The 14,335-nt window shown below is 44.9% G+C and overlaps 1 protein-coding gene across 2 annotated transcripts; it reads left to right on the forward strand.

Moving 5' to 3' along the window:
• Nucleotides 1–5,521: 5,521 nt before the first annotated feature.
• On the forward strand, nt 5,522–14,335 carry LOC139168811 (regenerating islet-derived protein 4-like). 2 transcript variants are annotated; one of them, XM_070754533.1, is made up of 7 exons: nt 5,522–5,557; nt 6,178–6,256; nt 6,624–6,721; nt 9,190–9,333; nt 10,535–10,664; nt 12,151–12,288; nt 13,933–14,335. In XM_070754533.1, exons 2-7 carry the CDS (start codon nt 6,190–6,192, stop codon nt 14,004–14,006), a joined length of 651 nt encoding a protein of 216 aa, XP_070610634.1. In that variant the 5' UTR covers nt 5,522–5,557; nt 6,178–6,189; the 3' UTR covers nt 14,007–14,335. The 2 variants fall into 2 exon arrangements, with proteins under 2 accessions (XP_070610634.1, XP_070610636.1); XM_070754535.1 differs by lacking the exon at nt 12,151–12,288.

A 14,335-nucleotide genomic window follows, 5' to 3' on the forward strand; every position in this document is an offset into this window, starting at 1 on the left:
ATTAGTCCTCAATAAAACATTAACACACATAATTGTATCTTGTGAGCCGCCTTGAGTCTTCAGAAAAGGGTGGCATACAAACCTTCTTCTTCTTCTTCTTCTTCTTCTTCTTCTTCTTCTTCTTCTTATTATTATTATTATTATTATTATTATTATTATTATTATGTCAATGCAACACAGCAAACGAGATCACTGTGCTGGATTTCGTATTTCATCCCCAGTCGGGCGCTTCCCAAGCACCTAGGACTGCGTGATGTAGTGGTGAATTATGTTTGCCGATCCCAGTCAAGCGGCCTTTTGCAATTGACAGATGGAGATTTTGTCAATTCCGATGGTTTTCAAATGTCCGCTGAGATCCTTTGGCCCTGCGCCCAGCGTGCCAAGCACTTATTATTATTATTATTATTATTATTATTATTATTATTATTATTATTATTATTATTATACTATACAATAAAATACAACACAACACAACACAATACAATATAATAAGAGCCGAGGTGCCACAGCAGGTAGAGTTCAGTACTGCAGGGCGCTGAAGCTGACCCTAGATCTGTAGGTCAGCAGTTCAAATCTCATCACCGGCTCAAGGTTGACTCAGCCTTCCACCCTTCCGAGGTGGGTCAAATGAGGACGCTGATTGCAGGGGCCATAGGCTGGCTCTGTTAAAAAGTGCTATTGCTAACATGATGTAAGCCGCCCTGAGTCTAAGGAGAAGGGCGGCATAAAAATAGAATGAATGAATGAATGAATGAATGAATGAATGAATGAATGAAACAAACGAACGAACTAACTAACTAACTAACAAACATTCTTAAAAGTGCTATCCCCATAAATGTGGTCCAGCATCCTATTGTACAAGGCCCTCCCACTGCATCACCTATCACTTACTTATAATTAATCTATTATTATATTGCTATACTATAATAGTTACTTATCAATACTTCTATATGTATGCTATAAATATATTTATTTATTTATTGGATTTATATACCGCCAAGGACTCGGGGCGGCTGTTACAATGTATGTTGCAATGTTTTCACTGTCAGAAATACAAAGAAGTTACTCCAGTATTAATTTATTTGAAGTATGATGAATTCAAAAGGAAAATAGCGATTGAATGGGGAAAGAAAGAAAGAAAGAAAGGCATCTCAACAGAAGAAGGCAGAAAGCAAGAGAAGGCAGAGGCCAGAATGAAACCTTAGAAACGATTACATCAGACATTTCTTAGCACAGACTCAAAGAGAAAAAGAGAAAAATGAAATAAAGAAAGAGGCCCAGTTTCACGTTGTTCTTTAGGACAAGGGAAGAGAACAAAACAAGTGGGGCAGAGGGCCCTTAATAGCCCCCTCTTCTTGGCTTTCAGTTCTTTAATCCCGTTTTCCTTCCCCTACCTAAAGCACTGTTGCTTTCACCGAATGCTTTCGTGCTTTCAAGACTTACAATCCTGGGTCTTGAAAGCTTAGAACTAAGACGCCTTAAACACGATCTAAGCATTGCCCACAAGATCATAGGCTGCAACGTCCTGCCTGTCAACAACTACTTCAGCTTCAACCGCAATAACACAAGAGCACGCAACAGATTCAAACTTAATATCAACTGCTCCAAACTTGACTGTAAAAAATATGACTTCAGTAACCAAGTTGTTGAAGCGTGGAACTCATTACCGGACTCCGTGGTGTCAACCCCCAACATTTTTCCCTTAGACTCTCCACGGTTGACTTCTCCAGATTCCTTAGAGGTCAGTAAGGGGTGAGCATAAGTGCACTAGTGTGCCTTCCGTCCCCTGTCCAATTGTCTCTCCTATATTTTATATATCTTTTCTATAAGATATATTTTATATATCTTTTCTATAAGATATATATCTTTTCTCCCAATCATATATCCTTCCCTCTATTCTTCATTGACGTATTGAGTCTTCGGAGAGGGGCGGCATACAAATCTAAGTAATAAATAAATAAATAATAAATAAATAAATTCTATTCTCATATCTTTTCTTCTATCCCTTCCCTGATATTTACTACTACACGTTTTATTCTCTTTAACTTTCAATTTGTATTGGAAAAAATAAATAAATAAAATAAATAAATAAATTAGAATTATAAATTATTCTATTATGCCTTGTCACTGTACTTCTGTTCTTCTGATGATCTTTCATCACTCGACCAAAGTCTTTCTCACTTTATTTCCAATAAGCTGCTGCAACAATCCTTCCTCCTCCTCCTCCTCCTCCTCGCAGGCTCGTCCAACATTTTAACCACCAGTCAAAGGTTCAACAATTGGTCTCTTCCCACCTTTTTGGGATTTTTTTCTCCACCATACACAAATTCATATATATGTATGTATGTATGTATGTATGTATGTATGTATGTATGTATGTACTATAATATATCCACACACCATCCAATATAACAGGAATCATATGCAAAAACATATTTCTTGACATTTAATCAAAAATTCCCTTCTTCTTTTGTTGCCCCCGTCTATTTTTTCTATCCTTCTCTTTCGAACTCCCCCCCAACTTTAATCAACCCCTCCTCCTATCTACTTGCACCTTCATTCCTCCTCTACCTCTCTCTCCTTCTCTTCCTTTCTATTTCCACCCTCTTAAACCTTTCCAGAGTATCCCCCCTCTCACATTTACAGACTGGTATACTATAATTCCCTTCTCTTTTTTCCTTGCCACCCCCAGTCTATTTTATTCATCATTCTCTCGCAAACTGCCCTCTTTCTTTCTTTCATCACTCCTCCTCTCTCTCCTTTTCTTCCTCCCTTTCTACTTCCTCTTTCACCCTCTTTAAACCTTTCCAGAGTATCTCCCCTCTCACATTTGCAGACTAAATAACATTCTTTCCAGAAAGTCAAGGCCACTTTGCCGGCAGCTGCGAGGAAGTGACGGGGAGGCATCTTCACTTTTCGATGGTTCCTGATTGGGTCGTGCGATGGATATGTGGGTGCTGGACAGGGACTTGAACTTTCATTTGGATGGAGAAAACCCGGAAGCTTTCGGATTCGGATTTTCCCAAATGTCGCCAACATGGCATCTCTAATAAATTGGGACTTTGAGAAACTTCTGCCCTCGGAGTCTTATTTCACTGGAGTTTTTTCTTGGAACGCTAACATATTAATTGACAGCATTGTTCTGAGTCCAGTTTCTTGACGTATGACTTACACTGAAATAAAACTGTAGAATATTTTTTTCTTTCTATTATTTCCTCATTTGAGTTTCACATTCTTCCATTTATGGCAGTTTTACATAATCTTCAAGTATTTTAAGGACATGACCGCGCTGGATTTTTCTTCTTACCAAAACCTCTTTGTCTGAAATTTTCTCCGTTCTAGTCAAATATGGTGTTTAAATATATACACACTGTGTATTTTGTGCGAATGTAGATAACAGGTAGTCCTTGATTCAATGATGACAATGGAACCTAAAATTTGGATTGTTAAATGGGAGAATTTTACTATTTATTTAGGTTGCTCCCTTGTGGGATGCCTCAGGGGTTGGTCCTCTCCCCCCTGCTATTTAATATCTACATGAAACCACTGGGTGAGATCATCCAAGGGCATGGGGTGAGGTATCATCAATATGCAGATGATACCCAGCTTTACATCTCCACCCCTTGTCCAGTCAAGCATTGGAAGTGATGTGCCGGTGTCTGGAGGCTGTTAGGGTCTGGATGGGTGTCAACAGACTCTAACTCAAACCTGATAAGTTGAAGTGGCTGTGGGTTTTGCCTCCCAAGGACAATTCCATCTGTCCGTCCATTACCCTGGGAGTGGAATTACTGACCCCCTCAGAGAGGGTTTGCAACTTGGGCGTCCTCCTCGATCCACTGCTAACATTAGAAAACCATCTCTCAGCTGTGGCGAGGGGGAGGTTTGCCCAGGTTCACCTGGTGCACCAGTTGCGGCCCTGTTTGGACCGGGAGTCCCTGCTCACAGTCACTCATGCCCTCATCACCTCAAGGTTTGACTACTGTAACGCTCTCTACATGGGGCTACCTTTGAAGAGTGTTCGGAAACTTCAGATCGTGCAGAATGCAGCTGCGAGAGCAATCATGGGCTTCCCCAGGTATTCCCATGTTACACCAACACTCCGCAGTCTGCATTGGTTGCCGATCAGTTTCTGGTCACAATTCAAAGTGTTGGTTATGACCTGTAAAGCCCTTCATGGCATCAGGCCAGAATATCTCTGAGACCGCCTTCTGCCGCACAAATCCCAGCGACCGCTTAGGTCCCACAGAGTTGGCCTTCTCCGGGTCCCGTTGACTAAACAATGTCGTCTGGCAGGACCCAGGGGAAGAGCCTTCTCTGTGGTGGCCCCAACCCTCTGGAACCAGCTCCCCCCGGAGATTAGAACTGCCCCCCACCCTCCTTGTCTTTCATAAACTTCTTAAAACCCACCTCTGCTGCCAGGCATGGGGGAACTGAGACTTCTCCCCCAGGCCTATGCAGTTTATGAATGGTATGTTTGAGTATATGTTTTCCTTTTAATAAGTGGTTTTTTTAATGACTTTTAATTATTAGATTTGTCATATATTGTTTATTATTGTTGTGAGCTGCCCCGAGTCTATGGAGAGGGGTGGCATACAAATCTAATAAATTAAATTGAATTGAATTGAATTTATTTATTGATTGATTGATTGATTGATTGATTGTGTTTGTCAATTTGTCAGAAATGTGTAGGGTCACTTGCTTGGGTGAGGGTGGGGCACAGAAGGGCCGCACTTCTACCAGATCAGTCCTGGAGGCTGGCACGAACACACACATGGGTGGTGGTGAGCATGCGCACCCCCCGCACGAGATTTTGCTTCCGCGCATGTGCTGAATCCTGCACTGTGATTGTGCATGATCGTGCATTCCCAGCCTCGGGACTGGTGGCTCATCACTGTTTAACATAATTGGCAAAGAGAACGCAGTTGCTTATAATATGATCCCAAAGATTGTTTATGTAGAGCTGGCTGGGGAATTCTGGGAGTTGAAGTCCGCCCATCTTCAAACGGCCAAGGTTGAGAAACACTGAGGTAGAGTATGTAGAGTATGAAGGCCTGAGGGATACCACTGTTGACAGGAGCAGGATTTGATATGGCACTTCCTATTTTGACCACTTCCTGTCTGTTAGACGGGAGCGCAGTTATGTAATCATGTAGTGGTCCAGAGATACCATAGGATTATAGTCTCAGAAGTGGTTTGTCGTGTACAACTGAATCAAAGGCTTTACAAAAGTCTATGCAAATTGCATCTATTGTTTTACCCTGATCGAGTTGAACTTTGATTGTTCAAGGTCGGCCTTCTCAGACATCTGGCAGCTGTGTTTTTTCAAATCCCATCAAGCATGGGATTTCTTTTATTTCCACCGGAGAATTATTTCCTGGATGCTTTTCTCAGGGGGCTGAGAGAAAATCTCAAATTTCTCTTTGTCCTGTGTGTGACCACCAGCTGGGTTCCTCAAAATTGCTGCCCCGCTGCCTATAAATAACTCAGTGTCAGGCCGATTAGACAGTCTTGAGAACAGACACAACCACAGCCGGTCATCCAGCAGGAGACAGCAGAGGTGAGAACCTGGACATCAATCTCATGGTTTTCCATCATCTTGTCATTGGGCCTTTTGCCTTTCTTGAAGTTGTCAAGACGGAAAATTGCAAGGAGAAGAAGCTGGAGAAGGAGAGAGGAAGGAAGAAAAAGGATAAGACAAAAACAAAGGAGTGGATAGCAGGAAGGAACAAAAGAAGGAAAAGAAAGAGAGAGAGAGAAAGAAAGAAAGAAAAGTAGGAAGGAAGGAAAGGGAAGGAAAAAATAAGAGAAGAGAAGAGAGAATGAATGAATGAATGAATGAATGAATGAATGAATTTATATGCCTCCCAACTCCAACTGGACTGGGCGGGGGGAGCAAAAGGGAAGGAGAGGAAAGTTGTTAAATCCCAACATTAGGAAGTCCAACACAACCATTTTAGGATCCTCCACAACCACCAAAGATGGATTTTTCCTCTAAGCTTGTGGTGGGCGAAGGGGCTGAAGGGCAACTCAGATCTTCTCCTGCCCATCCTGGGCTCTCCACGTCCAGTCCCACCTGGGTGGGGGGTCCTTGTGCTGTGTCTCCTTTTTGCCTTCTGTTGGGCCTGGTGCTGCTGTGACCATCTCGCTTCTTGCGCTTGTGTTTTTTGTGTGTTTTAGGAGAACAAGAGGATGGGAGACCAAACCTTCTGGGCATTCTGCCTCTTGGCCTGCGTGACGGTGACCTCCTTGGTGGAAGGTGAGTGCCACCTGCCAGAAGAGGAGGTTGAGCCCGCCCAGTGGACACCGGAGGAGTTGAGGGACAGGGGTTGGAAGGAAGAGGGAGCCCAGCTTACCTGCCCTCTTCCTTGGTTGCCCCCTCCGTGTCGTCTGAAGGAGGCCCAGCCAAGGCCATTGGGGGGGGCAAAGCTTCCAGTGCCCTTCCCCCCTTTAGCTTGGGTTCTGGAGTTGCCTGTCCTCAGATGTGTCTAACTTTGTCAACTGGAAAAAAACCCCTTTCTGACTATATGGATGAAGTGGAACTGGGCTCCATGAGGAGGGAGGGACCAGGGATGCCTTTCCTTCTTCCACAACAGTTGTTCTAACCATGGTTCCGTGTTACCCAGGCTTCCAAGATCGAGCCAAGTGTCCTGAAGAGGCCATTTATTATCGGCTGAGATGCTACCAACCAGTTTATAGGGCCCTCACCTGGGCCGAGGCAGAGGTCAGTGTGATGCACAAAGTTTTGTCATCCCCGCCAGGGGGACCAGAATTATTTTTAACTGGCTCTCATAGCAGAATCCTGCAAGGATCCTTAGGATCCCCCCTCCTTATCCTTCAGTGAATTGGGAAGGTTTCCGTCTGAACTGTTTCCAATTATCATCCTATTTCTCAGGATATTTTAAAGGTCCCACTCCAGTGGTGAAAGCTGAAATTTTTCCCTTCCAGTTCAGTGGGTGTGGCTTGGTGGTCATGTGACTGGGTGGTCATGGCTTGGTGGGCAGGGTCATGTGACCAGGTGAGCTCCAAAACCAACTTTCACACCTCACACAGAAACACTATAATCCAATTTATATATCTTTACTTGTTAAATCCACTTTCGGACCCTCACCGCAGATACAGCTGCTTCCTTCCACTTCTGGTAACTTTATTTTTTACTCCAAGCCCAAAATAAACAGTCCCAAATATCTAGTTGGCCACTTCACTCACCAGTACAGCTTAAAATTCCATCTCCAGCTGTCCAGCAAAGTTCTTAGCGTTCTCTTCCCAGGTGTTCCCTCGCTGCTTCAATCCTTGCGTTGCGGAGCTCAAACATGGCAGCCTGGCCGATTTTGCACCGCTGCTGGTGGAGGTCAAGCTGGTTCGTTTGGGGGGGGTATGCTGACCCCAAACCAGACCCTCAGCAGCCACCCCATCTTCACCTCCCCTCCAGGAAGAACCTGGCCCGGTTCTATGGGAATCAGGACCGCCGGGCGGTGGGGATTTGGAGCACCCCCACAAGCGAAGGGGAACTCCGTGCTGCCAGGCCATTGACCCCCACCCCTCTCCCCATAGCCACATAGCTGACCTGCCCACAATGCAGAAGCATCTGGACTTTACACAAAAGGGTCCCTACACAAACAGGAACCTCACAGAGCCACAAAGAGTTTTAAAAACCCAACTGTTACACCTTGCGCAAAAATAACACAAAACTGACTCCTACACAACTGACTCTTACACAATGCAGAAACAGCTCGGCTTCACATAAAATGGCCCTTACAGAATAAGTAATTTTTAAAAATACTTTTAAAAAGTTTTTTTTTAAAGGCTCATCAGCTGTGACAATCAGCTGTGACAAGTGATGGTAAAAAATGATTGTTTTTAAAAAAAACTTTTTAAAAGCATTTTTACTATCGATTCGGAGAACCAGAAGTATTTGTTACTAACAGTTTGGCAAACCAGCCCAAACCAGTAGCATTTCTCCTCAACGTTGTTGCCTGTTTCCATCAAGGTCATCTTCCTTACTCTACATGTTTTGGAGTGAGACTCTCCAACTCATCCTCTGGTTTTGCTAAAACCTGTGTTGTAAAAAACAGCAGAGTTGAACAGGGACAAGAATTTGACTAGAAGGGGTCCTGAAGCATGAGATAGCTAGCAGAGGCTTGAGGGGCTTGAGGGGCTTCAGCAACTGCCCAGCTGGCATTAAGCTGTAACTGAATTGAAACATGCCTGGGATAAACATAGATCCATCCTAAGATAAAACACAAGAAATAGTATAAGGGCAGACTAGATGGATCATGAGGTCTCTTTCTGCCGTCAATCTTCTATGTTTTTGTTCTGCCGGCGTGTTTCAACCGCCCGTAATTACAGGGTAACTAGTCCAGGAAGACACACACCACACGATAAAAGGAAAACCCAAAAGTTTTTATAAACAGAAAAACAGAAACAGCTCCCTTTTTAAATGTCAAAGGGATTTTCTGGTACACACAGGGCACAGGTTAAATGCAATCCAATTGCTCACCCAATAACTGGGAAATTGAGTCCAATTCTAAAGTCCAGAGAGTCCACACATAATCTTGAACAGCATAAAAACTACGATCTTGACGAAACAACAAATCAGATAAACTGCCATGAGGCTAACACACCAGGCTGCACTTTTAGCTGTAGCACTAATTACAGCAGCCTCACCCAACCACAGGTGGCCTCATTTTCTCTTGTAATAACCCTTCAGTTGTTGTCTCCTATGAATCATTCTACGCATGCGTGGATGTGTCATTAATTCTTGTTCAGAATCCAGGGATGATACAGATGACTGATCTCCTCCTGGGCTGTCTGCCAAACTCCCCTCTTCCCTGTCACTCACGCTTCCTTGGTCAGAGGAGCCTTCGTTGGCAGATTCTACTGAGAGCAAAACAGGCCTGCGCCATGTGGATGTCTCCTCCACCTCCACCTCCACATTCCATGGGGCAGGAGCTGGGCCAGAGCTAACCACAATATGTTTCTATGTTTCTTATTTCAAGGCTGGCACATATTGGGCTGTGTACTGCATTTTGGATTTGTGTAGTATCTTATTTACCCCAGAGTCATCCAGAGTCACTCCAAGGTCCCTTCCAACTTTTCTCTTTGTTATTTGCTACTCCTTCATTCTACTACTCTTGTTGGGTTTTTCCTGTCATTCTCTTATTCTGCAATTCTTTCCCTTCCTGTCTGCAGATTGAGTGCCAACAACTGAGGAGTGGAGGCCACCTGGCCACTTTTCGGACTGCTGCTGAGGAAAGAATTGTCTCCTCCCACTTTGGGCGCTTCAGCGCTGCCTCAGATGCCTGGATTGGGATGCACGCGGTGCGAACACCCATGGTAGGCAAGTCTTTGGACCCTGATCCAGGCGGGAGGTTGCTATTTATTTGTCTTTGATTCTCAAAACCTTTTTTGCTCATCTGTCACATAAAAAACCCTCCGTATTTTTTGGAGATGCACCTTAGATTTTGGGGAGGAAAATGTGGGAAAGAATCTGCTTACCAGATATTCATTAATTAATTAATTTATTTATTAATTGGATTTGTATGCTGCCCCTCTTTGAGGACTCGGGGTGGCTCACAACATGTCAAAGAAAACATAACACTACATCTGAATCCAATTAATATACAGTGTTCCCTCGATTTTTGCGGGGGATGCGTTCTGAGACCACCCGCGAAAGTTGAATTTCCGCGAAGTAGAGATGCGGAAGTAAATACACCATTTTTGGCTATGAGCAGTATCACAAGCCTCCCCTTAACACTTTAAACCCCTAAATTACCATTTCCCATTCCCTTAACAACCATTTACTCCCCATTATTACTGGTACTCACCATTGAATAAGACACTTAGTGATCCTGATATTTATAAACATAATTATTTATTAACAATAATTATTTTTTTGTTATTTATTTGCAAAAATTATTAGTTTGGTGATGACGTATGACATCATCGGGCAGGAAAAACCATGGTATAGAAAAAACCCCCCGCAAAGTATTTTTTAATTAATATTTTTTGAAAAACCGTGGTATAGGCTATTCGCGAAGTTCGAACCCGCGAAAATCGAGGGAACACTGTAATTAAAAAACCTAACAGTTCTAATGTAATTAAAAGCATTCATTACCTATTCACTAGCGCCCTTCAGCACATTACTTTATTCCCTGGTAAGGACTTTAAAAAACCTTATTTGGAGAGAGTAACAATGATAAAGCTTGCAGGCCAGTAAGAGCTGGGAACATCATTAGCACCTGGAAATAAATATTTGGAACAAGTAGAGCAATGGAACAAACCCTGCAAAGACTTAGAGCTTGGAAAACATTCTTCACAGAGAGTAACAATGAAAGAGCCTGCAAGGTAACAGCTGGGAAGATCGTTAGCATCTAGTTAGGGCTGGGAAAAAAAGCTACATTCAGAGTATAAGATGCATCTAAATTATCCGTCTCTTTTAGGGAGGAAAAGGGTGCGTCTTATACTCTGAAAAATATGGTAAATGCTGAAATAAATAAATAAATACTCACTGAATTTCCTTTTTCCGCCTCAATAGAAACTCATCTGGGAATGGATTGATGGGACCTCCTACAACCCCGGAAGCCCCCTCTGGGACAACAGAGCCCCCAACACCTCAGTTTCCAGTGCCCAATGCATCTCGATCACCAACATCCATAGTCCAGAAAGTGAGTCTCGGTCCCTCTACAGAAAAAGGGGTGGAGGGGGGAATATGACGAGGGAAGATGACCTTTCCTTACAACCAGGACTGTGATGGCGAACCTATGGCATGGGTGCCCCAGATGACCCATGAAAGGACACGGGAGGCTTTGCGCTATGTCAGATATGCCAGCTGATTTTCAGCCTCCTGGAGGGAGGGGAAGGGTCTTTTTGCCCTCCCCAGGCTTCCGGAAAGCCTCCGAAGTCTGTGCATGATGAAAAACAGACCCAATGGGCCTACCAAAATTTCAAATACTAACTTCCGGGAGGCCTGTTGTGCTGTTTTTCATACTCACCAGGCTTCAGGAAATGGCCCAAAGGGCCTACCAGAGGTCCGGAAGTTTCGATGAGTGTTGGGGGGGGGGATGCAAACATGCGCAGGGGGGAATTTGTTGAAAATACACCTGGCATTAAACAGCAGTAGGCTCCTGACACCCCAAGTCACCAGTTGTACGAACTGACCCAGAGGGGCCAGAACAGCTAATTGCTTTGAAACAGCGTGTCCTAGTTCCCCGTGAGCAGCCTACCCCTCGGTTCCCACTGTAGCTACCTCTCCCAGTTGCAACCGTAATATTCCGGTTCTCCCCCCCTAGAGATCACCTCCCCAGCCCCATCAGCCCTCTTTTTTTTCGCTGGCAGGTCACATATCTCACTCTTACCAAACTGGGGGTCCTAACCGGGCCCCCACCTGATTCTGTTTGCACACTCAGCATGGGGGATTCCATCTCTTTCCCCCGGCTCTCTCATTCTTTCAAATACAATCCCTCCAACCACTCATTCTATCCGAATCATCCACATCCTCACACATACACCCAGGCACCCCTCCCCCCACGAGATAAGATATCAATATAAAAACTACAGCGAGTTAATGCAGGGACATGTAGACAAACCAGCCAGAGTTTGTTTTTGTATTTGTATTTATTAGATTTGTATGCCGCCCCTCTCCGAAGACTCGGGGCGGCTAACAACAATATAAAAGACAATGTAAACAAATATAATATTAAAACAATCTAAAAAAACCCAATTTAAAGAACCACTCATACATACAAGCATACCATGTATAAATTCTATAAGCCTAGGGAGAGGGAGAATTTTTTTTTCAATTCCCCCATGCCTGATGACACAGGTGGGTTTTAAGGAGCTTGCGACAGGCAAGGAGGCTGGGGGCAACTCTGATATCTGGGGGGAGCTTAGTCGACGGGACCTGGAGAAGGCCAACTCTGTGGGACCTAACCGGTCACTGGGATTCGTGCGGCAGAAGGCGGTCCTGGAGATAGTCTGGTCCGATGCCATGAAGGGCTTTATAGGTCATAACCAACACTTTGAATTGTGACCGGAAATTGATCGGCAACCAATGCAGACTGCGGAGTGTTGATATAACATGGGCATACCTGGGGAAGCCCATGATTGCTCTCGCAATCATGTTCTTTCCCTTTGGTGTCTTTGCCACAACAGACGGTGACCCCCAAGGTCCCCTGAACCTCCAGGACCCTCCGCAGCCAACTACCGCTCCCGGTCGCAGTGATGGCCAACCCGCAGCTCCCTGCGGCGCGATAACAAGCGCCAAGAGAGTCAGTGGCACAGACGCCAATGGTAAGTCCCCCAGCAAAGATGCGCCCACTCCTCAAAAACAGTCCTCTGCAGGAGAACTATATACTCAGTATAGACTATACTCCATCTGTGTAGTCTGGAGGACAGAAGGGAAAGGGGGGACATGATCGAAACATTTAAAGATGTGAAAGGGTTAAATAAGGTTCAGGAGGGAAGAGTTTTTAATAGGAAAGTGAACCCAAGAATAGGGGGCACAATCTGAAGTTAGTTGGGGGAAAGATCAGAAGCAACATGAGAAAATATGATTTTACTGAAAGAATAGTAGATCCTTGGAACAAACTTCCTGCAGACGTGGTTGGTAAATCCACAGTCACTGAATTTAAACCTGCGTGGGATAAACATAGTTCCATCCTAAGATAAAATACAGGAAATAGAATAAGGGCAGATGAGATGGACCATGGGGTCTTTTTCTGCCATCAATCTTCTATGTTTCTATGAACGCCGGTGGAGCTCCACAATAAAGTGCCACTAAAGTCGATGTTCTCCTGCAGGAAAGAGACAAGCTGCAGGTTGCCGCCACACAAAACGTGGGACATAAGACAATAAGTTGCTATCCCCTCGTCTTTAAGATGCCACCCTGCATACCGGTAGCAAAAATGGGTGACCGGTAGGTGATCTTGCGCATCTGAGCAAGATTTGGCTTCTGCGCATGTCCAGGGAGCAAAATCCCATGAGAGGACATGCGAGAGAGTGAGATTTCGGTGATTTTCAGCGATGTTTTGCTGCCGCGCATGCAAGGAAGCAAAAAAAAAAATTGCTTAAATCTCACACGGCCATGTGTGCCCTCATGAGATTTCGCTTTCTGCACATGCACAGAAGCCAAATCTCACTCAGATGTACCCGCCAATCACCTGGAGTTGCATGCACATCGCACCGGTAGCGGCTGTAAGTAGGAACCCTGCTTGGTTTGCAGGTGTTCAATATGTGAGATGCTCAGTCAACTACTATAGTTTAATTGGTTGGATAGAGAAAATAAACCGGCTCCAATGAAGGGGAACAAGCAGGCTCGGATGGGAGAAACAAGCTCCAATGGGAAACAAGCTCTGATGGGAGAAACAGGCTCTGATGGGAGAAACAAGCTCCAATAGAAGAAACAAGTGCGCTCTGATGGGGGAGATCAGTAAGTCCTGATGAAGGGAAGCAAGCAGGCTCCGGTCTCCAATCTTCCAGATCTTCCTTCTCCCCCTGACACAACTTTTTCCTCCATTCCACCCTTTCTTTTTCCTTTCCTTCCTTCCTTGCTTCCTTCCTTCCTTGCTTCCTTCCTTGCTTCCTTGCTTGATTCCTTCCTCCTTCATCCCCTTTCCTTCGTTCCTTGTTCTCTCCTCCTCCTCTTCTTCCTCTCTCTCCCTGCCTCCCTCCTTCCTTCCCTTCTTCCCTTCTTTTCTTCCTCCCCTCTCTCCTCTTCCCTCCCTTCCTTTCTCCCTGCCTCCTCCCTTCCCTGCCTTCTTTCCTTCCCTCCTCCCACCTCCTTTTCTTGTTCTCTCTCCCCCTTCTTTATTTCCCTTCTTCCCTTCTTTTCATCCTCCCTTTCCTTCCCTCCCTCAATGGCATCTTTCAATCAACTAAAATGCTGACTTTCTCCACCCCAAGTCTAACAGCCTTTCTGGTCCTTCTTCCCTCCAGCCGCAGCCAGGTGGGCCCAACACACCTGTAGAACTCCCCTGCCCTTCATCTGCAAGTACAGAGCTTCCATATAAGTCTAACCCACCACAGAGGAGAGCAGAGGGCCTCTTCCTCATTGGGCAGCATCTAAGGCGGCTTCTGCAACACCTTCCTTCCACCTCCTGACCCTCCTGGACCGTCTTCCTCCCAACTGGACAACCAACCTCCTGGAGCAAAGTTCCTAACCCTCCTGTTGTGCTTCTTGCTAATTGTTGATGGTTGCTAACCTCAATGCTTTTAAGGTGTTTGTACCTGTGTTTCTATTCCACTGTAAACTGCCCAGAGTCACCTGGGACACCTGGCTGCATGCAAATTGGAAAAATCAATAAAGAGCAAACTGCTTCTTGGCTTTGCTGAAGTAAAA

The sequence above is a fragment of the Erythrolamprus reginae genome, chromosome 6 (genome assembly GCF_031021105.1).
Source record: "Erythrolamprus reginae isolate rEryReg1 chromosome 6, rEryReg1.hap1, whole genome shotgun sequence".
NCBI lineage: Eukaryota > Metazoa > Chordata > Lepidosauria > Squamata > Dipsadidae > Erythrolamprus > Erythrolamprus reginae.

Coding starts and splice junctions, on each gene's coding strand:
- LOC139168811 (XM_070754533.1), top strand. CDS start 6,190: ATGGGAGACCAAACCTTCTGGGCATTCTGCCTCTTGGCCTGCGTGACG. Junction 6,257..6,623: donor GGTGACCTCCTTGGTGGAAG/GTGAGTGCCACC, acceptor CGTGTTACCCAG/GCTTCCAAGATCGAGCCAAG. Junction 12,289..13,932: donor CAGTGGCACAGACGCCAATG/GTAAGTCCCCCA, acceptor TCTTCCCTCCAG/CCGCAGCCAGGTGGGCCCAA.